Source organism: Saimiri boliviensis, chromosome 10 (assembly GCF_048565385.1).
Source record: "Saimiri boliviensis isolate mSaiBol1 chromosome 10, mSaiBol1.pri, whole genome shotgun sequence".
NCBI classification, from domain to species: domain Eukaryota; kingdom Metazoa; phylum Chordata; class Mammalia; order Primates; family Cebidae; genus Saimiri; species Saimiri boliviensis.
The window spans coordinates 34411324-34438351 of NC_133458.1; the positions used below are offsets into that span (position 1 = coordinate 34411324).

At 36.2% G+C, this 27028-nt stretch overlaps 1 protein-coding gene across 9 annotated transcripts in view; it reads left to right on the top strand.

Annotated features, from left to right (window-relative positions):
- Window positions 1-27028, top strand: part of CADPS2 (calcium dependent secretion activator 2) — a 577926-nt gene that overhangs the window by 283061 nt on the left and 267837 nt on the right. For all 9 annotated transcript variants that reach the window (XM_074379141.1, XM_039472830.2, XM_074379140.1 and 6 more), the window contains exon 7: window positions 5633-5744. In XM_074379141.1, the coding sequence (XP_074235242.1) occupies window positions 5633-5744 (112 nt within the window). The remainder of the gene's footprint in view (window positions 1-5632; window positions 5745-27028) is intronic.

A 27028-nucleotide genomic window follows, 5' to 3' on the forward strand; every position in this document is an offset into this window, starting at 1 on the left:
TGATCCTGCTCGAGCAGTCCTCCCACCTCAGCCTCCCAAATTCCAGGGATTACAGGCATGAGCCACCATGCCTGGCTTGAGTTGAAATTTGTTGACAATTGTTTTACTGTTCATGATTTTCAGTATTTTCTAAAATAGAAACACTTATCATTTTTGAGAATCCTTCAGGTCCAAGTTATCTAGTGCCCTAGCTACTGTAAGAGACCATGGAGACCAATCTAACCTGTTGAGAAGGCAGGACAGGGATGAGAAAGAATATATGTTACAGTATAATTATTTATTACCTACAATCTCTTATTAGAATAGAAATTCCAAGGGGGTAGGGACTTTGGTTGCTCATACTAGAATGTCATCTGCCACATAAAAGGTACTCAGATTTTTTTAATGAATAAAAGGTACACAGTCAGTTGTGTATCCTCCCTTTTTTTCACTTTATATCATGCATGGTTTTATGTTGCCATTACAGCCTTTATTGTTAATAGCAGCAAATATTTCATCATATGCCCCATAATTTACATAATCACTCCCCTCGTATTTTTTATTTCTCTTGCTTAAGTGTTTACTGTTATACACGATGCTGTCATGAATATGTTTCTGCTTATACTTTTTAATACTTACAATTATTTCCATAGGATAAGCTCTTAGAAATAATCATACTAGGTTAAAAGATAAGAACATATATTTTGGCTTCTGATACAAATTTCCAGTGCCCTTTATTTAATAGCAACTACGTAATTAATGTCAGTTATTTCAGTTGGTATATGAATTACCCTGTTTTCAGAGCGAGGAAGTCCTGCTGTTCTCATAAAGGTACTTTGTAGATTTTTATTCATTTGAACACTTACCTTGGAATTCTGATCCTCATAAATAATACATTCAGAGAAGTGGAGAAAGGCAATGCATTTTGAGTCAACACAAACGGGCAGCAAGGTAATGTATTCTTTTATCACAGAATATTGAGAAAATGGGAAGACCATAACGGGTATTAATTACTGAGAGGGTTTAAACATGCCCATTAAGTGGGAAATAGGGAAATCTCTTGGTGAATATTAAAGATAGGCCTATTATCTTCTTTCCTCATTTCCTGCTTTTTTTTGGTGGGGTGGGGCGGGGATCAGGGGAAGCTTGTTTTTAATTTATTTATTATAGAATTTACGACTTTCTAACTGTCCATATTTTTTTAACATTTATTTCTCAAAGAATAAATTATCACATTCGTGCCAATTTATGCTTGTATCATGGAATGTTGGGATTTATAGTTTGTTTATAAATAAATTATATAGAGAAACTATAAATCCCAACATTCTGGGATACAAACATAAATATTTATATATAACTATTTATCCACCCCCTTAAAATTGTACATATTTGTTGAATGTTGGTAAAAGCTTTGTCTTCCGGCCTGCTACGGTCAGGATCTGCTGGTCTCTTTGTGCCTCAGCTTTTCCTTTGCCTGAGAACCCGTTATTTAAGCCTTCTTCATTTCATAGGAATTGGTCATTAGCATTTCCTCCCCTTGACTCAGCAGTCTTAGACCTTATAAGTAGAATTTCTGGCCCTATAAATACAATAATGTACCCATAATGGAGAGTACTTTTTTCTTTGTGAGCACTCATGGAAAAGTTACACACACAAAAAAATCTGGAAATTAAAGTCCTTTTCAATTATTTTACATGAACAGCATCATGCAGGCTATGTTATCTAATGTGATGTAATAAGAATATAACTTAATAAGAAAAAGGAAAAGATATATAGGAAGAGGAATTCCAAATCACACATGTAAACAGCTGAATGACAGTAAAAGTAGCACATTATAAATTTATGGGGTGCTGTAAAGTGTTTAAAGCAAATTTATAGTCAAATGCTTGCCCAGAATGGAAGAAAGGCTTAAACTTAATGACCATCAACTTAAAATTTTAAACAGCAGGATTAAAACAGATAAATTAGAATAATGTAGCAAAGAGCAAAATGTAATAAAATTAAAAACAATCATGAAGTAGAGAGGGTCTTCAAAGTCAAATGACAATTGTTTGAAAAGAATAATAGAAGTGATGAACCTCTGTTAAGTTTCAAAATGGGAAAGAAGAAAACATTAAGAATGAAGAAAGACATAACAGATGCTATAAGCATTCAAAGATTAAAAATTTACAACTTGTATAAATACTTTTGAAACTCTTAGATGAAATAAATAATATAAAACTAAGTGCTTACCAAAATCCACTCAAGGAGAGAGAAAAACTGAGTAGTTCTACAACTACAACCAATAAAAAAATTGCTTCATTAGCAAGTATCTTCCCGTACAGAAACATCAGGTTCAAACAGTTTAATAGTTGAGTTCTAAGAACAAATAATTGTCATTTTTTGACAAACTCTTTCAAAGAATAAAAGTATAGCACTTTTCAAGTTAATAAAACCAAACATGAAAAATCCAAGAAAATAAATTTACAGGCTAGTCTCAATAATGAACATTTACATAAAAGGCTAAACAAAGTATAGCTTACTGATGCTTGTATTAGTTTTTTTGTTTTAAAAAAAGTTTATCTCAGGAAAGGAAGACAACTTCACGTTTGTTTTTTATTTTATATGTTTATATATACACATATATACATATGTATGTGATAATGTGATATATATGATATGAACGTATGTTATATAAGTGATATTGTGATGTATATGATGTATGTGTGTTAGGATGTAATGTATATGATATTGTAATGTATATATGAAGAGATATATGTATATATGCACAGTATCTCCTTCATATATGTGTGTATACATACAATATCTCCGTCATATATATTTGTGATATATATTTTTATATATCATATATATATTTTATGCATATATTACATATATACACATTCATATATATTTAATCCTAATATATTTATGTGTGTATCTAATAAAGATGAGAATTTCTTTTACCTGTGAAAGACTATCTACCAAAAACCTAGAGCAATGATAACACTTAGAGATAAAATACTGAAAATATTCCCTTTAAGAAGAAATTCAAGGGAGTGATAAATATAAAATTCAGGATGCTAGCTATGTCAGAGTAGTGAGGGGTGGAGAGGAGAGGAAGAGGAAACCAGGGGCACATAAGGGCTTTCCTAATGCTGTAGTGCATTCCCCATCTTAACCTGAATGGCAGAAATGTTGGTTTTCACTGTACTGTTATTCTTTAACTGAATCTCGTTTTTTGGACACTTTAAAAATGTATCATTCTATAAAAATCTTTTAGTGCAGCTGAGCTTGATGGCTCATGCCTGTAATCCCAGCACTTTGGGAGGCCAAAACGATCACAAGGCGAATCACAAGGTCAGGAGATGGAGGCCATCCTAGCCAACATGGTGAAGCCCCAACTCTACTAAAATAAAACAAAAAATTACCTGTGTGTGGTGGCTCATGCCTGTAATCCCAGCTACTTGGGAGGCTGAGGCAGGAGATTAGCTTGAACCCAGGAGCTGGAGGTTGCAGTGAGCTGAGGTAGAGCCACTGCACTCCAACCTTGTGACAGAGCAAGACTCTGTCTAAAAATATGTATGTATGTATGTATGTATGTATGTATGTATATATGTATGAATGGATAGATAAATAGAAGGATAGCTGGATAGATGGAGAGATAGATATAGATATATAAATGCAAAAATGAGAAATGTGCTATAGTGATAAATATTGTAGAATAGTTTTTTAATGTAGTTGTCTGTGAAGACTCAAAGGTAAAAGGTAGTTTTCTGGACGTTCATGGAACCATGAGTGAGCAGGGGGTTTTGCCCATATTCATTGTTACTTGTCTTAATTTATCCAGCAAAGTGGAATTGAAATGCATTTCAGAAGGACCAGGTTATAAGAACAAAGCTTACTTTTCTCTTCGGGTAATCATATATTGCTGAAGGTTGGGAAACACAAATGAACATTTAGTATAATTACTTCCAAAGGATTTTGAAATTATAGGAGAAAACATATTAGTTTAATACACAGAAGTTTTATCCGAAGAATTTTAAAAATCAGCAAATTCTGTGGAAAACTATTAGACTGTTTCCATATGACTATAAAAATCTTTTACTTCAGTTATAAGAAAATGTCTCCCAAGGTTATTAGTCTTCTAAATTTAACTATGTGACACTGAATTAAAAAAAGAGTACATCCTGAGAATCAGCTCCCAGGCTGTTAACCAGATTGCCTGACTATATTCAAGGCTTAAGACTCCACACACTAAATTGAGAATTTTTCTTTATCCCTTACTTTGGTTCTGAATCTATTTTTGTTTTTATTTCTATTTTACTGTTGCTTTATGTAAACCATCTTAATTATATGAAATGGCAGAAAGACTCTTTGCTAACCCCATTCTGGAAGTCTAAAATAGAAATTAAGCTGCTTTTCTTCTCTAATTGAATCTTCTCTTCCCTCTGGCATATGATGTTTCAAAAAAACAGGCTGCATCTAGATGCTAGTTTCTTTAGTCATTGAAATGGTCCCTGCCTTACTGTACACATTTATTATAAATGGTGTGATAGGAGAGCAAGATATCACAATTATTTGTTCAATTTTATTAATACTTACTTTACTGAGTTTACTGTATGTTGTAAGCTTTCTGAATGAGATTTATAAAATAAAATTTAGACAGCTCCATGAAAATGGTGAATTGTTTTGTTTTTTTTTTTTCAAGACAGCATAAGAAAATTGATACTTATTTGTTGATTTATTTTTAACATGAATCTGTATGTTAAATCTCTCTCTCTCTCTCTTTTTTTTTTTCCTCTTCTGGGGTATTTTGCTAAATGGCATTTTCTTGATGCTGTGCTGGGTCTCACTGCATCTGATCTCTCAGAGTTGTGAAAAGTATTGATAAGATTGTTTAATATCAGGTGTGCGCCAGTTAAGTTTGTAAATAAGCTGGAATGAACTGGTCTACAATAAAGACAAGATGCTATTAGTTAAAAGATAAGCCAATAAAACCTGTTATTTTGTTGTGATGATTTTAAAAGCCAGATGTCAACAGACTTATTCCCTTCCCAAGAGAAGGTAGTGGGAAATTAATTACAGAACATTCAGATTCTTATGATGCATATTTATTTCTTTTTGACAGGAGCTTTAAAAGTCATATAAAGTAATAGATCTGAAATAATTATGCTTACTTTAAAAAAATATATAATGTTTAATAAAGACCTCCCAAAAAAAAAAAAAAAAGACCTCCCAAAAAGAGATGCGATAAAGTCTTGGGTATATAAAAATCATTTTCTGAGAAACTATCTCTTATATAAACAAACCCCTAGCAATTTTTCCCAGCTGCCAGTAAAAATGGTGCTATAATTTGCATTTGAATTAACAAAATAATAGATTTCAGTAGCTACAACTATATTGCTTTACCTTAACCTAAATTCTCATAACGTGCTATGTTTTGTAGTCCAACATGCTAATTTTTTGAACAGCTGAGTAACTATTACAAGCTGTAAAGCTTATTATTCTTTTCCTTGACTGTGCCATCTGCTAGAACAAAAGCAAAGATAAAAAGCTCATTGAGCACCAAAGATTCTGTATTGTTTAATTTGCCTTCTATGGAGACACATCTCCTTGGGGGGAAAAAAATCAATGCTGCATTTTAAGGAACATTTTTGTTACTTCATTACAGATGGGGGACTCAAGGAGATTTTACCACCACCCATCCTCGGCCTGTGGTCAAAGTGAAACTCTTCACAGAAAGCACTGGAGTTCTGGCCCTAGAAGATAAAGAACTGGGAAGGGTGAGTTGTGGTCAGCCCTGTGTGTCCACACGGTAGAACAGTTTTAACTTCTTTGAATTCATGATTAAGGTAGACCAGTATGCAATATGTGAACTTAATGTTCATGAATTACATAAAATCATTTATCATTTCCCAGAAGCCCAACTTATACCTCTAATTTATTAAATCTAATTGTCTGTAACACAAAGTATTGTGATAGGCTTTAGGTGTGTAAGGGGTACATACAAGTTCCTTGTCACCAACTCAGTCATTCTCACACATGCGTTTCACTGGCCATTAAATTTGAGTGGTGCTGGCCAACTTCTTTTTGGTGAAAGGTGATTCTCATGTAACATATTTCTGTTCCTGGGTTCAAAGGATCATCTTTATATTTTAAGTCATCTGTTCTTCATGTTCATTGTGATTAATCACAGAATATCTCCGAAGTGCATCTATCTCTTTTATGTTTTTCATTTTCCTCGAGAAAAGGTCTTTCTCTCACACCTTTTAACATTAATGATTTCTTTCTATAGTCACCTCTTCATACCTAGAATATATTTACCTTCTGATCCCAGTATGCCCTTACTGTACTCAACTTGTGCTGGCAGTAAAGGCATTAACATTAGGTAAATCAGTGTGAAAGGTCATCTTCAGACTTACAAGTGAAGTCAGTGTTCTAACTAAGTAGACTGTATGAAAGTTTCTTCTGTAATGTGAATTTTTAAAAATTTATATATTTATTTTGAGACAGAGTCTCCCTCTGTCATGTAGGCTAGAGTGCAGTGGTATGTACTCGGCTCCCTGCAACCCACCTCCCAGATTCAAGCAGTTCTCATGCCTCAGCCTCCCAAGTAGCAGGGACCACAGGTGCGTGCTACCTTGCCTGGCTAAATTTTGTGTTTTTAGTAGAGACAGGTTTTCACCATCTTGGCCAGACTGGTCTCGAACTTCTGACCTCAAGTGATCTACTCCCATCAGCTGCCCTAAATACTGGGATTACAAGCATGAGCCATCATACCTGTCCTCAGTAATGTGATTCTGTCTTACCCAGACCTGGAGACTATATTCATATATATTTTCCAGAAAATAAAACCTTCAGAAATCTTACTTGAAAATTTCTGGTATTAGTGGACTGCTTGTGCAATGCTAGTAGATGCCAAAGGATGCTAGGATCATTCTGTATACTAGAATTTTTTTAAAAATTGAAGTCAGGATTTCCATTAGTTTCAGACCCTCTTCTTCTACCTCCTTTATACTCTTGGACTTTTTCAATTTCTAGGGATTTTGTAAGTCTGTATCTACACTCCAGCGATTTTGAATCTTCATTCATAATCCAGATTTCATCTTCCGTTTTCTTGGTACATGTATTTGTTAATACCTGAGAGAGTTGTATTATACTGTTCATTCATTCCTGTGCCTATGTATTTGTGCATTTGTTTTCATTCAACAAAGGTCTGCAGATCACATAATCTAATACAAGAGGCTTGGAGGCAACATGTGGTCTTTATGGATTTATTAATCAGGGTTTTTTACTTAAACTGTTGTTATGTTAATTTTAAAGGTAAATTGTTACTTTTCTTATTGTAAAAATATTTCACTATTTAACAGCAGCCATTTTAAAAAGTCTAGTGCTGTAATTCTTGAGTTATTTTTAATTTATTTCTCAGCTGGTCAAATAATAAAGCACTTTTTAAGTTGGATACATAAGTTGACATCTATTTTATGCAATTTCATGTCTGAGAAACTGCTTATGCTCCCTTACTCTCTTCACACTAGAAAAACAACTTTTCTATCTATTACAGTAGATAGAACCTTAGCATTATTGATGTTTTGAGCAGGGTAATTCTTCGTTGTCGGGTGCTTTTCTGTATATTTTATGATATTTGACAGCATCCCTAACCTCCTGAAGAGTGGTAAAAAATCCACCCTGCCTGAGAACCATCGATCTATACTAATGATCTCAATAGATTCCAAGATTATAAGTATCATTTATATCTATTGACTTACAACTTGTTACTATTCTTCTTGTAGATTCAGATTTGTGTATCCGACTTCAGTACTCAGTATTTCCAATTGTATATTGATATCTCAAATCACATATTTTTGAAAGAGAATTTATGACTTGTATCTCATAAAGTCTTCCGTAGAGGCAGTTCTTAAATAATCCTGTGACCTAGACATCTCCCTTATTTCTCTTTTTCACACCCCAGCACCCAATCCATTTGCAACTTTTGTAAGCTTTTTCTGTATTTATTCTGAATCCATCCGTGTATTAATACCACCACTACCCTAATTCAAGGCACCATCATTTCACATAAATAGTCTGTTTGCTATTATCCCATTGATCACTTTGTCCTCTCTGATTTGACCTTCACACCTCAGTCACTATGATCTATTTAAAATTCAAAATAAATCACAACATTCTGTCCTTAAAATATTCCAATGTCTTCAAATTTATTTGGAATAAAAATCAGACTGCTCATTATAGTGTAACAGGCCCAACAGGAGTTCTCAGGTGTGGTCTTGCACCAACAGCATCAGCAGCACCTGGAAAATTGTTAGATATGCAAATTCCCAGGCCCCATTCTAGATCTGCTGAGTCAGAAACCAGTTGCAGGGCTACTGTCTGTTTTAATAAGCCCTCCTACTGATTTTACAATACGCCAAAGTTGGAGAATCCCTAATCTACATGAACCGACTTCTGTATCCAAATTCATTCTCTGTTAAAACCTCCTTGCTTACTGTCATTCTTTCCTTACACCATGCTTGCTTTTTTTTCCTTAAACATCTTAGACTCATACCTGCTTTAGACTTTAGGTCTTTACATGTGTTTTAATCTGAACATGTGCACACACACAATTGGAAGAAATTAGCATTCATCTCTGGATGCTGGAGCTATTAATAATGTCTTACACACACACACACTCTCTCTCTCTCTCTCTAATTAGAAAAAAATAACTTTTTAAGTTAAAAGAAAAAGCTTTACATGATCTGACATCTGTAGCTTAAAATTTTATGAATAGTAGTACATCTGGGGTGCTTGGATTTTAACATGTTTTTTAAAATTAAAAATTTTTTCGCTTTTAAATTTGAAAATGAACAACAGAGCACTAAAATTGGTTGATACCACAGCAAGATACTACTGTACATCTACTAAAATGGTGAAAATACAGAAAAACTGATGATAACATGCTTGTGGGAAAGTAGAACAGAAACTCTTACTCATTGCTGGTGGCGATGCAAAATTGTACAGCCACTTTGGAAGACAACTTGCCAGTTTTTTGTGTAAAGTTAAACATAGACTTACTACACAATCCAAAAATTGTACTTCTAGGTGTTTACCAAAGGGTTTATGAAGTTTGTGTCTACACAAAAATCTGTGTGTGCGTGTTTAAACAGCTTTATTCTTAATTGCTAAAACATGGAAGCAGCCAAGATGTTCTTTAGTCAGAGAGGAGAGTGAATAAAACCACAGTACATTCATACAATGAAATATTATTCAATGATAGATATAAGCTATTAAATAATTCATGCAGTGGCATATATGAATGTAAATGCAAATAAAAAAGTCAAACCCAAAAGATGACATATTTTATTATTCCATTCATTCTAGAAAATTACAGGGCTAGAAAACAGTTGAGAATTTGCCAGGGATTGAGCTGGGGCGGGTTGTTGGCCAGAAAGGGGGTACACAGGGCACCTGTAGAGTAAAGGAACTGTTCTGTATGGTACTGTGTATTATGTGCTATATTAGCCCATTCTCACACTGTTATGAAGAAATACCTAAGACTAGGTAGTTTATAAAGAAAAGACGTTTAATTGACTCAGTTCTTCATGGCTAGCTAGGGTAACCTCAGGACACACAGTCGTGGTAGAAGGCACCTCTTAACAGAGTGGCAGGAGAGGAAATAAGTGCAAGCAGGGGAAATACCAGACGTTTATAAAACCATCAGCTCAGGCCAGGCACGGTGGCTCACACCTGTAATCCTAGCATTTTGGGAGGCCGAGGCGGGTGGATCACCTGAGGTCAGGAGTTGAAGACCAACCTGGCCAATATGATGAAACCCTGTCTCTACTAAAAATACAAAAAATTAGCTAGGTGTGGTGGTGGGCACCTGTAATCCCAGTTGTTCAGGAGGCTAAGGCAGGAGAATCACTTGAACCTGGGAGGTGGAGTTTTCAGTGAGCTGAAATTGCACCACTGCACTCTGGCCTGGTCAACAGAGTGAGACTCCAACACACACACACGCACACGCACACGCACACGCACACACACACACACCCCTACGAAATTAGATCTCCTGAGACTCACTATCACAAGAACAGCATCAGGAAACCACCACTGTGATACAGTTACCTCCACCTGGTCTCTCTCCTGACATGTGGAGATTATGGGAATTACATTTCAAGTTGAGATTTGGGTGGGTACACAAAGCCGAACCATATCAGATGCATAATTGTATGTATTTGCCAAAACCTATAGAACTCTATGTTACAAAGAGTGGACATCAATGTATGCAAACTAACATGAACACACACACTCCCCAGTGCATATATCAACCAGGAGCTTTCAAAGGATGCCAACATGGAATACAGACTGAGTCAGATGAAATTAGTTGTACTGTACAGATGTGACATAGCTCCACTGATAGGGGTGATGAGAAAACAAACAGACCTAAGAAACTTAAGGGGAAAACGTGTTGCAGTACTCTCTTGATAACCGAGTGATGAAGATGACCACTACCAGTTATGTCATGTGGATATCCGGTGCTCTCTACTATGATGTTTGGAGAAGGGACATTTTGCCTCTGTGGTATTCTTCCCCCAGTCCCCTCCATAAACCCAGGCTAATCATGAGTAGAACGTCATGAAAATACAGATTGGTGATATTATACAGGATAAATGGCCAGGACTCTTCAAGACTGTCAAGGGCATAAAAAAGGAAAGTGAGAAACTGTCACAGATCAGAGGAGACTAAGGAGTCAAGACAACAAAATGCAGTGTGCTGTCCTGGATTGGACCTTGGGACAGAAAGAAGGCATGATGAAAAAACTTGTGAAATCCAAATAAAATCTGGAGTTCAGTTAATAGCAATGTACCAATGTAAGTTTCCTGGTGTTAACAAAGGTACCATGGTAATGTATGCTGTTCATTCATAGGGAAAGTGGGTTTACAGGAAATCTCTATACTATCTTTGCAGCCTTTCTGTAAGTCTTAAATTATTCTAAAATGTAAAATGTCTATAATGTTTATTATAAACATTTATAATAAAAAGGCTTTTAAATATTTTATGAAATGCCTCAGCATATATTGTTTAAGAAATGAACATTTCTGGCTGGACACAGTGGCTCACACCTATAATCCCAGCACTTTGGGAGACCGAGGTGGGTGAATCACCTGAGGTCAGGAATTTGAGACCAGCCTGGCTAACATGGAGAAAATCATGTATACTAAAAGTACAAAAAATAGCAGGGTGTGGTGGCACACTCCTGTAATCCCAGCTACTCAGGAGTCTGAGGCAGGAGAATCGTTTGAACGCAGGAGGTAGAGGTTGCAGTGAGCCAAGATTGCACTCTGTACTCCAACCTGGGTGACAGAATGAGACTCCATCTAAAAAAAAAAAAAAATTCTTACATCACTTTAGTTTCTTAATTACACCTAAGAAATTTAATATTGATTCAGGAATATATACTAGCCGTAAATATTCTCTAATGATCCCAACATGTCTATAAAAGCTGGTTTTCTCCCCCATCTAGGACACAATCTAGGATCACACATTGCATTGGGTTGTTGTGGCTCTTCAGTCTCCTTTATTTTGATGTCCCCACCATCTTTTAAAAAATTTTTTATTATAATGACATTTTTAAGCTTCCAAACTAGTCTTATAAAATGTTCTTTATTCTGGATTTGTCTTGTTTTTTTCATGAATGGTTTCAGGTAAACATCTTTGGCAAGAATCCACCTACCTAATGTTTTGTGCTTCCCATTGCATCTTATCAAGTTATAGAATGACAGTCTTCCCCAGTTTTGGGAATTTTAGTTAAGTTAAGGTGGTATCTGCCAGTTCTCTCCATCATAAGGATACCATTTTTTGTTTTGATTTTAATAAACTGTGGGATGTTACTATGAGAGTTTCTCTAAACACCCTTCTCTCAGTGTTCTAGCTAAAGATTCATGGATTTAAAAAAAATTCACATATTATAATCAGTGTCTGTCATTCTTTTTTGATAATCAGATTGTATCAGAGTTGTATATATGCTTTTGTATATATGTGTTTCTTTACTATTTTTCTTTTCCTTTTTTAAAAATTTCCCACACAGCACTAATATGTTTTCTTTTTCTTTTTTTATCACATACTTATTGAGCTTTGCTTTCCGGGACATGAAAGCTTGTACACTCCCTTCCCAAGGCCTGTTATTAGCACTGGTTGTTTTTAAGAATGTTGGAATTTAGAAACTAACATTCTACATATGTATTAACACTGCTTAGTTGAGAAATAATACTTTTTTTTTTTTTTTGGAGACAGAGTCTTGCTCTGTCACCAAGGTTGGAGTAGAGTAGCACAATTGTGGCTCACTGTAGGCTCCATCTGCTAGGCTCAAGAGACCCTCTCACCTCAGCCTCCAGAGTATCTGAGGCCATAGGTGTATGCCACCATCCTGGGCCCATTTTTAGATTTTTTTTGGGTAGAGACAAGGTCTCACTATGTTGCCAACGATAGTCTCAAACTTCAGAGCTCAAGAAATCCTCCTACCTCAGCCCCCCGGATTGCTGAGATTACTGGCATGAGCCACTATTGCCAGCCCAAGAAATACGCATTTTTTAAAATCATGAGTTTACTGCTTCTCCATAAGATCAATATATTTACTCATTTTGCATCATATAATATATGCAAAATAGTTTCACAAATATGTCAGTACAACTACCAGCAACAAACTTATATAGTAAATGTCAGCATAGTTTTTGCTGTTCGATTTGTCTTTAGAAAGTATTCCAGTAAGCGTGTATGTCTGACTACTCTGTTCAAAAGTAACCCAGTGCAATAGAAGATAAAATTTCTTATTCTTACAGTGAAACCCATTTGAAGAAATTGTAGGTTCAATCATTGCAAAGATTTTTCAGAATTAAAAATTAAACTGAAATATTTTTATACATAGTCATTTTAGAAATACGGTGTTTATCATTTTATACAATGTTTGTACTTTTATTTGTGAATGAATTGTTGTATAATATATTCCTGGTAACTATTTAGTTTGTTGAATGGTATTCCTGAGTACAAAGTACATTTTGGATATTTTACCAAAATAATTTTTTAATTTTAGAAGTGTTGCTATGAAAACATTCTTTCTGACAGCTGTTAGAAAAAGAACTGCCTGAAGAAGGGTTTTTCTTTGTTTGTTTTTGTTTTCTTTTGTTTTGTTTTTGACAATCTTACTCTGTTGCCCAGGCTGGAGAGCATGGCTTACTGCAGCCTCACTTTCCCAGGCTCAAGCGATCCTCCCACCTTAGCCTCCCAAGTTGCTGGGACTACTGGTTTGTGCCACTGTGCCCAGCTGATTTTTTTGCTTTTTTTTTTTTTTTCTTTTAATACAGATGGAGTCTCACAGTGTTGCACAGGCTGAACTCCTGGACTAAAGTGATTCTCCCACCCCAGCCTCCCAGAGTATAGGGATTACAGTCATGAGGCAATGTGTCTGGTCAGAGAAATTTGTAAAAATATTCAACTTCTAGGTCCAAACATTTCCTTTAGTTGGTTTGGGGAATGACCAGGAGGGAGTATTTTAAATGCTTCCAAGTAGATGCTAATGTGCAGAGAGTTGAGAAACACTGGCACAAATAGTATCGTTGACACTAATGTACAGACAGGTTCAGCACCTAGTGACTCTTGAATGTAAGAGAAAAAAATTATAGCATGTAGGTTTGTAAAATTATAGCTCAAATTTCATAGACCTTGGGCAGTTGAAGGTTATATTCTTTGGCAAGTACTTGGCATGCAGATTTTGTTTGTGGATGGCAGATGCAAATACCTATTTATGGAAATAGAGGTGGCATATGGAGATTTTTCATCCGAATTGGTGGCCAACCCTCTACCAGGTGCTAAGGGAATACCTGGAGGCAGAACAAGGATTTTTCTCAGGAAACAATTATGAGTATGTCCTAGCAAGTAAACAGCTGCCCAGTCAAGCATCCCAAATTATATAATTTATCGTAATGAAGGTAATTTTGGCCTGAAAATTTGGAAAAGCAATTTTTGCCTAACATAGCCATAAAAAAATCTAAATAGCAGTCACGAGAGATATCTGTTTGTGGGCAGTGTATTTTCCATTGAGTCTTTCAGACTGAAATATTCGGTAGTATACTCCTGGATCACTCTTTAACTTGATAAAGGATCTTCTTGAGTACAAAACAAATTTGAAGGGTTTGCCAAAATAACTTTTTTTTTTCATTTTAGAAATTTTGCTGTACAAACATTCCTTCAGACAGAAGGAGCCTATTGTTCATTCATAGATAGAGTTCATGGCTTTGGTACATCTTCAGTATTTACAGAAGGATGCTGCGTCCTCTGCTTCCATGGGGATGGGAAAGCATGAAAATCAGATAATCTGTTTTCTTTTTTAGTGCATTGGAGCTAGAACATACTGTTTTTCTAATTTGATTAAATAATATTCAAGAGAAAAAAGGCTAAAAGCCTGCTCATCTCTTAGATACACATTTTAACAGTAGTAATATTCCTGAAATTGTGGTTTTCATTTTATATATTTCATCTGTTTTTCCTGTGTGTCTGTGCAAGATTTCTTAATATAAAGGCATTTATACCTAATGATTCAAAGTGATATAGTCATTATGCTATTTTATAAATACAAATACTATACAGAAACAGAACCTGGTGGTGAATTTTAGATACCTTTTAAATATTAAGATAAATTAGCGGGGGCTAGGCATAGTGGCTCCCACCTGTAATCCTAGCACTTTAGGAGGCTGAGGCAGATGGATCACCTGAGGTCAGGAGTTCAAGACCAACCTGATGAATATGGTGAAACTTCATCTCTACTAAAAATACAAAAATTAGCCGGGCACAGTGGAGGGTGCTTGTAATCCCAGCTACTTGGGAGGCTGAGGCAGGAGAATTGCTTGAACTCAGGAAACAAAAATTGCAGTGAGCCAAAATCACACCATTGTGCACCAGCCTGGGCAACAAAAGTGAAACTTTGTCTCAAAAATAAATAAATAAATTAACCTGGCTGAAGGGATTGAAGGGATTATCCTTCTGAAATGAACTATTATCTTTCAAGTAGCTTTTTACATTTTAATGTGGGAAGTAAAAATTTGCCTGTATATTTGTCTTTTTCATCAAGTTATTTTGTTTGCTTTATTAAGCACCATAGGAGACCTGTCTGAGGAGTTAGATATGCATAATTTTTGTTTCTGAAATTTGATAAGTGAGAAGGTATGTAATAGTATGTTCAAACAGTTGTCTTCTTGAGAGGAAAAAGAATCATTCAGCACATTTATCCCAGAACTTAAAATATAATAAATTATTAAAAAAAGAGAACCAAAGCATTTTTAAAATAATCACAGTTGGAAAAAAAAAAAGAAAGAAATACTATTAGAAACTCTAATTGACTGATCAGTGTAATTTTTCCTTTCTCACCCTCTTATTTTTCTGGATATAATCTTTTAATTTTGTCTCATTTATATAGTTGGAAGTCTCTGTGTTTCTCATTTATGTTAAAAAAATTTTAGAAGTCACATTGTTTTTTTAAGTCAGATGTAGCCAATACATATAACTGGACAACAGAATTTTTTCTCTAATTAACTAGTTTATAAGTAGTTATTTTAGAACTAATAATAAATATGCAAAGTAATAGATCAGGAATAGGTTAAAGATATTTTATTGAACAATGATATTAATTTTTCAGAAATAATTACAAAAAATTAATAAAAATCACTTTAGGCCTTTCCTTAACTCCAGTAGACAAAATTTTATTGATGATTTAAAAAGAATGCCAGCATTATACATCTTCATGTGAATCAAAAAAGCATTAGAGGAACTGCTGGCTAAATCATAATTGCAGGTATTTTTTTTCAATTTGAAAGCAAAATTTTATGTCTAATTTTATTGAAATAGCCAGCACTGAATAACTGACTGATGCCTTACTTAGTGAATTAATATCATTTCCTGCAAGACAGAATGGAAGTTGTGTTGCAAACTGTGTATGCCTAATTCAACTCTTCATATATAGGAGACTCTTATATTTGTTGTGCAGCTTTTTTGAAACTTAAATTCACAGCAAAGTTATTCTTCCTCCTTAAAGCCTTTCAGATATGAATTTCTTATGATACTTTATAGTCCTATCTCAGTCACCACACCAGTTATGAAGCAGAACCACAGACAGGGAAAGGTCCAGGGCTAAGTCATGTAAGGTGCAAATTCTTTCTAATTAGATCTGGCTTATTAATCACATGATTTGAAGGTTACAGGTTTCTACCTGTCATTCAATGTCTGACTTTGAAGGAAAGGAGACTTGATAACACACACAGTTGTTGCTTGGTGTGTCTAACTTGGTCATTCTCTGAGAAGTTGGTCTTGGTCTTCACTGTAGAGGCAGTGGAAAGTATTTCTTTCCTTCTCATCACTGGTAGGGGCTGATCATGTTATGCACAGCATCCTCCATGGTGTCTTTTGTGGGCAATTATACTATTTCCTCAGAATAAGAGAGGTCTTCATCTGTCTCAGATAGAACAAATATTAGACATACACACTGTACTAATGCCCTCTAATAGGTATATATTGTTATTTCATTATGGTTTTAATTGGCACTTGCCAAAAACATACTAATGATGTTTAGCATCTTTTTGGCATCTGCAGCTTTTCTTTTATGAAAAATCTGTTCAAATATTTTCCCTAGTTTTTAATTGGGTTACTTGTTTTCTGATTTTTGAATTTGGAAAGATCATATTTTATGAATTATAACTTCTTTATCAGAGCATGATATAAATACTTTTCTCGCAGTCTTTGGCTTGTCTTGTTATTCTCTTAATTATATTTCAAAGAACAGAAGTTTTTAATTTTGATGAAGTGCAATTTATGATTTTTTTTTTTTTGGCTCATGTTCTTGGTGCCATATCTAAGAAATCTTCACCAAACCTAAGGTTAGAATTCTCATATATTTTCTTGTAGAAGTGGTATAGTTTTAGATTTTTACATTTAGTCTTTGATTTATTTTTAGTTCATTTTCATATCTAGAGCTACATATAGATCAGAGTTCTTTTTTTGTATATGAATAACAAATTGTTCTAGCACAGTCTGTTGAAAAGCTTTCCCCACTGAATTTACTTAACATCTTTGTGGAAAATCAATTGTCTGTATATCTGTAAGCCTATTTCTGGACTCTGTATTCTTTCCCATTTGGCTATTCAGTGTGGATGCCTGTAGCACCCTGCAATAATAACTATAGCTTTATAAGAAGTCATGAAATTAGGAGTGATAGACTTCCAACTTTGTTCTTTTTTTTTCTTCAGAGTTGTTTTGGCTATTCGATGTGATTTGCTTTGCCCTCCAAATTTTAAAATCAGTCTGTGGATTTCTACTTTTAAAAAGGAAAAAAATAGCACTGTGATTATGATTGTGACTACACTGAATCTGTAGATCAATTTGGGAAGCATACACTTCCTAACAATATTGAGTTTTCTGACTCATGAACTTAGTAATTTCCTTCATTTAGTTAGATCTTCCTTAATTTCTCATAGCAATGTGTTACTGTTTCTAGTGTACAGGTTTTACATTACTTTTGTCAGATTTATCACTGATTATTTCATATTTATATGCTATTCTAAATGATACTGTTTTGATTTTGTAATTTAAATATTTAGTATATTGAAATATGATCAGTTTTCTATATTGATCCTATATTGTACAACATTGTTAAACTTACTACATCTAGCAGCATTTTTACAATTTTTTTTTTCCTTCACAGACAATATTGTTAACTACAAATAAAGACAGGTTTGCTTTTTTCCTTTTAATCTAGGTCTTTGTTTCTTTTTGTTTCTTTACTACACTGGCTGGAACCTTCAATACAGGGTTGAGTAAAGGTGATGAAAAGCGGACACCCTTGTTCTAGACTTGATCTCATGGGGAAAACGTTCAGTCTTACTGTTTAGTGTGATATTAGTTGGTGACTTTTGGTAGATCAGATCAGTAAATTTCCTTCTGCTGATTTTTTTTTTTTTTTAAGATTGAGTTTTGCTCTTGTTGCCCAGGCAACAAGGGCAAGGAGTGCAAGGGCGCAATCTTGGCTCAATGCAACCTCTGTCTCCCAGGTTCAAGTGATTCTCCTGCCTCAGCCTCCTGAGTAGCTGGGATTACAGGCGTGCACCACCATGCCTGGCTAATTTTGTATTTTTAGTAGAGACAGGATTTCTCCATGTTGGTCAAGCTGGTCTTGAACTCCTGACCTCAGGTGATCTGCCTGCCTCGGCCTCCTAAAGTGCTGGGATTATAGGTGTGAGCCACCATACCCAGCCAGCCCTTCTGCTGTTTTTTATTTAACCTCTTTTGACTCTAATCTTTATTATTTTTTATTCATTTTGGGTTTAATTTTTGATAGTTTTTCTGTTTATCAAAGTAAAAATTGAACTCACTGATTTGAGAAATTTCTAATTTTCTGATATAGACATTTAGTGCTATAAATCCTTGCCCTCTGAAAAATATTGTCTTAATGTATCCCACAATTTTTTTTCTTCTTTCCATCCTGCTTAAAATACTCTTCTTTATTAGAAATGTGTTATTTAGTATCCAAATACTTGGTTTTCCAGAGTTTGTTTTGTCATTGATTTCTAATTAAATTTTATTGTACTTTGAGAATATAATTTATATGATTTTAATCCTTTTTAAAATTTATTGAGGCTTGATTTATAGCCTAGAATATGATCCATTAAGTCACAGTTTAATATGGACTTGAGAGACTCTGTATTCTTATATTGTTCATTAGAGTGCTTTATAAATGTCAAATAGTTCAAGTTGTTGTTGAAGTCTTCTATATCTCTACTGATTTTCTGTTTCCCTTTTTAAAATCCGTTTTTGAGACATTGGTATTGAAATATCTTGCTATAGTTTTGTATTTGTTTTATCATTTTTGCCTCATGTTTTATGAAGGTCTAATATGGCAGTTTATAGATAGATGGGATCAATATTTCATTCTCATTACCTGATATTTTATTTTTATGCAGTGACCTTTTTTATCCCTGGTAGTATACTTTACTTTAAAAATCTACTTTATCTGAGGTGCCTCAGCTTTTGTCTTTTGTTGTCATTTTCGTTTTTGTAGATACAGGGTTTTGCCATGTTTCTCAGGCTGGTCTCGAACTCCTGAGCTCAAGCAATCCACCCACCTTGGCCACCCAAAGTGCTGGGATTACAGGCACGAGCCACTGTGCCCAGCCCCTAGCTTTCTTTTGACTAGTGTTAGCATGGTATGTTTTTTTCCCATTCTTTAATCTATTAGTTTCTTTATACTTAGACTATATTTCTTGAAGGAACATATAATTATTGTCCTTATTATCCATTTTGACACATCTCTGTCTTTTAACTGGGATATTTAAATTATATTTTAATATGGTTAATGATATGGTTAAGCTTAAATCTGTCATTTAGATGTTTTTTCTTTGTGTCTTCTGTTATTCTCTTTTTCTTCGTCTGCTTTTTTTAGGTTGAATATTTTTAAAGATTCCAGTTTTTCTACTTTGTTGCCCTATTACTGATTAATGTCTTGTTACTTTATGTTGTTTTAACTCATCAGAGGCTAACCCAAGTAATATTATAGCATTTAATTGATATGTAAGAACCTTACAGTATTATGCCTCTAGTTCTCCCCTCCCATAATTTGAGTTATTGTCGTGCACTGTACTTTTACACATATTACAAGCCCACACTACGTTGTTATTACATTTTTAAATCGTTAGTTATCTTTTATACTGGTGTCACATTGTCATCTTTAGGTTCAAAAAATGTTTAGGAGATTGTATATTTCTTTAACGAATTGTTACTTTGAACAAACTTAGAATTGTTTCAGGAAGGAAAAGGGATGCTCAGGAAGCTGGTAGGAGTTTCCTGCATGTGTGCATCACACCAGAGTCGATGCTTTTGTAATCCTTAGGACAAATAAAACAAACAACCTAGCTAGAATAGTCGCTGCCTTTTTAAAATACAAATTAAAAGGTGAGAATGTAGTGGTAGGATAGTAGAGGTTATCTTTCAGGGTGCTGATGGGACTGAGTTAGCTCCAAACTGTACTTCCTAAGTCAGTGAAACTTAAATACTTAAATTTGATGTTCAGCTGAATTTTGAAGAAAAACTACTAGATAAATTATTTTAGTTTTTATATAATTCATGTGATATTTTATCTATAATTTTTAAAACAGGCTAATTGTTATTTGGGGCTATTTTTGTTTTATTGGTTAGTAGAATTTGGAGTTTACAAGGACACTGGACATTTAGTCCAATCTCTTCATTTTCTAGATAAAGCAACTGTGGCACAAAGATGCAAATTAAATTCTTCCAGTTCATAGTGGCATCTACTGTATTGTTATCCCTCAAAGGGATCTGAAATTTGCTTAAGTCAGTTTCATTTCTCCTATGCAAAGTTATGGTAGAAAGTAGAATGAGTTACTTGAGTTTGGATGCCTGAGCTCCCCAATCAAGTAATGAACTGGTACAACAATTATGGAATAATGTGCAATATGGATCCAACAGCAACTGAAGTTCTAGTATGTTTAGTCTTCTACCTAAAATAGAAGCAAATTGAAATATTCTCAAGTCTATGTCTAAGCTCTTTTAGGCACTACAGTAATAAAATAACTTCTGTGTATCTTGGAGCTATTCAGTGTCACTATAGAATATCAATCCTATTTTATTCACTCATTCTTTGATGGACATTTAGGTTGATTTCATATCTTGGCTATTGTCAATAAAGCTGCAATGAACATGGGAGTGCAGATATCTCTTCTACATACAGATTTCATTTCCTTTGAATGTATACCTTGAAGTGGGATATCTGGATCATATAGTAATTCTATTTTTAATTTTTTGAGGAACCTCCATACTATTTTCTGTAATGGCTATATTAATGTACATTCCTACCAGTGGTATGCAAGGGTTCCCTTTCCCCACATCCTCACCAATGCTAATCTTTTATCTTGTTGGTAATAGCCATTTTTACATTTTATCTTATTGGTAATAGCCATTCAGGTGTGAGTTGGTTTTATTTGCATTTCCCTGCTGATTAGCAATGTTGAGGATTTCTTTCATATATACAGTGGGATTTTATTCAGCCTTAAAAACTGAAGAAGTCTTGTCATTTATAACAACATGTATTAAACTGGGAGACATCGTGCTAAATGAAATATGCCAAGCACAGAAAGACAAATGCCACATGTTGTCACATGTGGAATATTAAAAAGCCAAACTCATAGGAGCAGAGATTAGGATGGTGGTTACCTGGGTCATAGGCTTGGAAGGGATGAAGAATGGGAACATGTTGGTCAAAGGGTCCAAAGTTTCCATTAAGATGGCCGGGCGCGGTGGCTCAAGCTTGTAATCCCAGCACTTTGGGAGGCCGAGGCGGGTGGATCACGAGGTCGAGAGATCGAGACCATCCTGGTCAACATGGTGAAACCCCGTCTCTACTAAAAAAAATACAAAAAATTAGCTGGGCATGGTGGCACGTGCCTGTAATCCCAGCTACTCAGGAGGCTGAGGCAGGAGAATTGCCTGAACCCAGGAGGCGGAGGTTGCAGTGAGCCGAGATTGCGCCATTGCACTCCAGCCTGGGTAACAAGAGCGAAACTCCGTCTCAAAAAAAAAAAAAAAAAAAAAAAGATAATCAGTTTCAGAGATCTGTTATATAGCATGGTGACTATAGTTAATAATCATGAATTATATTCTTAAAATTTTGCTAAGAGAATATATCTTAAATGTTTGCAGTGCATACAAACACAAAAACTATGTTAGATGAATATTAAAACATCATGTTATATACTGTTATCAAGTGTGTTATCAAGTATACCCTTAAAGCCAGAAAAAAAAATTTACCTTTGTTGCCTTTAGTAGTGGTACCAGAAAGCCCTTTTATTCCATGATAGTTTGTATTATATGTATTGTATGAGTCAAGGAGTATTTAGGTCAGAAGCACAAGATTCAAATTGGTTGTTCAGCATGACAAACTCAAAATTTTTGAAACCTGATTTTGAAGACATTAATTCTGGAATTGGCTCTGCCATAGCAGCCATGAGGCCATGAACAAGCCACACCTGTCTTCTTCTGCCCATGAGTCTTTCTGTGTCCTGACCTTATTCCCCACAACCCTCCCATGATATTTACTTTTCTGAATGTATTTGATTTTTTGAGCATATGAAAATGTTTCACAGAGATTTCTCAACTTCATAGTCACCTGTCCATCTTCCTTTCCTGTTTTTTAAATGACTACTGACTAGTTTGCATACATATAAAATGTCAAATTGGGAAGTTTTTTTAAATTCCTATAAATTTAGGGGGTATAAGTGCAGTCTTGTTACATGGTTATATTGTATAGTGGTGAAGTCTGGGCTTTTAGTGTATCCATTACCTGAATAGTGAATATTGTATCTAGTAAGTAATTTTTCAGTCCTTACCCTCCCTTCCCCTGACCCCTTTCAGAGTCTCCACTGTCTGTTATTCCCCTCCTTCCCATATATCCATGTGTACTCATTGTTTCACTCCCGTTTGTGAGAACATGCTGTATTTGACTTTCTGTTTCTGAATTATTTCACTTAGGATAATGGCCTCCAGCTCCATCTATGTTACTGTAAAAGATAATTTCATTCTCCTTTATGGCTGGGTAGTATTTGTGTGTGTGTGTGTGTGTGTGTGTGTGTGTGTGTGTGTGTGTATTAAAAGTTTTATTTTTCCAGTCATCTGTTGATAGATGTTTAGGTTGATTCTATGACTTTGTTATTGTGACTAATGCTGCGATAAACATATGCATGCAGGTGTCTTTTTGGTAAAGTGATTTCTTTTATCTTGGGTAGGTACTTAGTAGTGGGATTGCCAGATCTACTAATAATTCTATTTTTAGTTCTTTAAGAAATCTCCATACTGTTTTCCACAGAGGTTCTACTAACTTACTTTTCACCAACAGTATATAAGCATTCCAACTTGGAAGGGTTTTTATTATTGTTATTTTGGCATAATATTAGGTTGTGATTGTAGACCTTGCATAGATTCCTTATTTATATGAAGAGTAAGACCTCATCTTCACACTTTAAGGTGGTACAGGTTGAGTATCCCTTATCCAAAATTCTTGGGACCAGAAGCATTCTAGATTTTTTTAATTATATTTTTCAGAATGGGAATATTTCCATTATACTTAATAGTTCAGCATTCCTAATCCAATAATTTGATGTCAAAGTGCTCCAATAAGCATTTCCTTTAAGCATGGCCTTTGAGTATCAGGTGGATGCTCAAAAATTTTGTGTTTTTGGAGCATTTCTGATTTCAGATTTTCAGATTAGGAATGCACAACGTGTAGCTGGTTTTTAATATAATACCCACACCTATCAGTAGTCCGTGAATTAGCTAGCCAAGCAGAGAACATTTTGCTCTACCCGTATGTTCCATGCACTTTAAGAATACAGCTGAAATAATTGTCCAAGTCTAGACATTGTTTATACCTCCCTCTTTTCCATCCTACCACCATATGTTGTGGATTGACTGAAATTGACTTGGCTTTAAAAATTCTGGTAGTGGGGGATTGACTTTCAAGATGGCCGCCTAAGAACAGCTCAGGACTTCAGCTCCCAGTGAAAGTGCAGAGGGTGAGTGGACGCCGCATTTCCAGACGAACTCTTATTGCCCACAGACCAGGAGATACCCAGGCAGAGGGGTCGCCAGCGTCGCAGTCCCAGCCGGTGCGGCTGTTTTGGCCCCCGCGGGGCTGATTCCGCCCGCGCGGCTGCTGTGACCACTCCCTGTTGCTGCCGTTCTCCGTAAAAAAGCCACTGGTCTGGGAGCCCTCTTGGCTGGCGAGCAGAGCCTTGAGACGGCAGAATAGCCCATTCATCTGAAATAGCAAGTCAGGCCAGGAGACTCCTAGGCAAAAAATCCGCCAGGAGCCGGCGCCGCAGTTCGAGCCGACTCAGTGAGTCGCAGCACGGGAGATCCCGGCGCCTTTTCAACAAGCGACCGGAACGCAGGGTCGTTCAACTTAAAAGAAAAGACTCTGAGTCAGGGAGCCAGGTGATCAGGCTCGGTTGGGCCCACCCCTCCACCCCCAACAACAACGAAGGCAAAAACAGTGGTTGGAAACACTCTGGGTTGAGCCCTTCAAACCGAGCACAGCTGAACCGGGACGGTCCGGCTCCGTGGGGGAGGGGCTTCCGCCATTACTGAGACTCTCCACCGCTAAGGAGGCAGGCTGCCGTTGCCGAGGCAACCCGCCGTTGCCGAGGCAACCTGCCACAACAGAGAGAGTCCGCCATAACAGAGGCGGGGCCACCATTGCCCAGACAGTTCTAACTACGCCCATATAAAAAGGACTACAGGGAAGAGCTCAGGGCAGCTGGGCGGAGCCCACAGCAGCTCAGCAAAGCCCCTGCAGGCAGGCAGAGGCTAGGCGTGCTGCTAGCTGGGCGGGTCCGACCTGAAAAAAAAAAATCAAAAAAGGCAGTAGTGCAACGGAAACTCATAAAGCTCCAACTCCCTGGGACAGAGACAGACAACAGGTGGATAAACCCACAAAAATGGGTAGAAACCAGCGTAAAAAGGATGAAAACTCCCGAAACCAGAACACCTCTCCTCCTAAAAGTGACCACAACTCCTCACCAGCAAGGGAACCAGACCGGATGGAGAAGGAGGGTGATGAAATGACAGAATCAGACTTCAGAAGATGGGTAGTAAGAAACTACAATGAGCTAAAAGAACATGTTCTAACCCATCGCAAAGAAAATAGGAACCTTGAAAAAAGATTGGACGAACTGCTGACGAGAATGGACAGCATAGAGAGGAGAATAAGTGAATTGATGGAGCTGAAAAACGCAACACGAGAACTTCGTGAAGCATGCACAAGCTTCAACAGCCGAATTGACCAAGCAGAAGAAAGGATATCAGAGGTCGAAGACCAACTCAATGAAATAAAAAGAGAAGGCAAGAACAGAGAAAAAAGTGCAAAAAGGAATGAACAAAATCTTCAAGAAATGTGGGACTATGTGAAAAGACCTAATCTACGTCTGATAGGTGTACCTGAATGTGATGAAGAGAATGAATCCAAGCTGGAAAATACTCTTCAGGATATTATCCAGGAAAACTTCCCCAACCTAGCAAGGCAGACCAATATTCAAATCCAGGAAATACAGAGAACACCACAGAGATATTCCTCAAGAAGAGCAACCCCAAGGCACATAATCGTCAGATTCACCAGGGTTGAAATGAAAGAGAAAATGCTAAGGGCAGCCAGAGAGAAAGGACGGGTTACCCACAAAGGGAAGCCCATTAGACTCACAGCAGATCTCTCAGCAGAAACCCTACAAGCCAGAAGAGACTGGGGGCCAATATTCAACATCCTTAAAGAAAAGAACTTTCAACCCAGAATCTCCTATCCAGCCAAACTCAGCTTCATAAGTGAAGGAAAAATAAAATCCTTTGTGAACAAGCAAGCACTCAGAGATTTCATCACCACCAAACCTGCTCTACAAGAACTCCTGAAAGAGGCTCTACACATATAAAGGAACAACCAGTACCAGCCACTCCAAAAACACACCAAATGGTAAAAAAGCAGCAACACAATCAAGAATCTGCATCAACTAACCAACAAAACAGCCAGGTAGCATCAAAATGACAGCATCAAATTCACACATAACAATACTATCCCTAAATGTCAATGGACTAAATGCCCCAATCAAAAGACACAGACTGGCAAATTGGATAAAAAGCCAAAACCCATCAGTGTGCTGTATCCAGGAAACCCATCTTACATGCAAGGATACACAAAGGCTCAAAATAAAGGGATGGAGGAAGATCTACCAAGCAAATGGAGAGCAAAAAAAGGCAGGAGTTGCAATTCTCATCTCTGATAAAATAGACTTTAAAGCAACAAAGATCAAAAGAGACAAAGAAGGACATTACATAATGGTAAAAGGATCACTGCAACAAGAAGAGCTAACGATCCTAAATATATATGCACCCAATACAGGAGCACCCAGATACATAAGGCAAGTTCTTAATGACTTACAAAGAGACTTAGACTCCCACACAATAATAGTGGGAGACTTTAACACCCCATTGTCAATATTAGACAGATCAACCAGACAGAAAATCAACAAGGATATCCAGGACCTGAACACAGACCTGGAACGAGCAAACCTAATAGACATTTACAGAACTCTCCACCCCAAATCCACAGAATATACATTCTTCTCAGCACCACATCACACCTACTCTAAAATTGACCACATAATTGGCAACAAATCACTCCTCAGCAAATGCAAAAGAACAGAAATCATAACAAACAGTCTCTCAGACCACAGTGCAATCGAGTTAGAACTCAGAATGCAGAAACTAACTCAGAACTGCACAGCTTCATGGAAACTGAACAACTTGCTCTTGAATGTTGACTGGATAAACAATGAAATGAAGGCAGAAATAAAGATGTTCTTCGAAACCAATGAGAACGAAGACACAACATACCAGAATCTCTGGGACACATTTAAAGCAGTCTCTAGAGGAAAATATATAGCAATGAGTGCCCACATGAGAAGAAAGGAGAGATCTAAAATTGACACCCTATCATCAAAATTGAAAGAGCTAGAGGAGCAAGATCAAAAAAACTCAAAACCTAGCAGAAGACAGGAAATAACTAAGATCAGAGCAGAACTGAAGGAAATAGAGACACAAAAAACTCTTCAAAAAATCAATAAATCCAGGAGCTGGTTTTTTGAAAAGATCAACAAAATAGACAGACCACTAGCCAGATTAATAAAAAAGAAAAGAGAGAATAACCAAATTGATGCAAAAAAAAACGATAAAGGGGATATCACCACAGATTCCACAGAAATCCAAACCATCATCAGAGATTATTACAAACAACTCTATGCACATAAACTAGTAAACCTGGAAGAAATGGATAAATTCCTGGACACCTGCAACCTCCCAAGCCTAAACCTGGAAGAAGCCGAAACCCTGAATAGACCAATAACATGGTCTGAAGTTGAGGCAGCAATAAAGAGCCTACCACCCAAAAAAAGCCCAGGTCCAGATGGGTTCACAGCTGAAT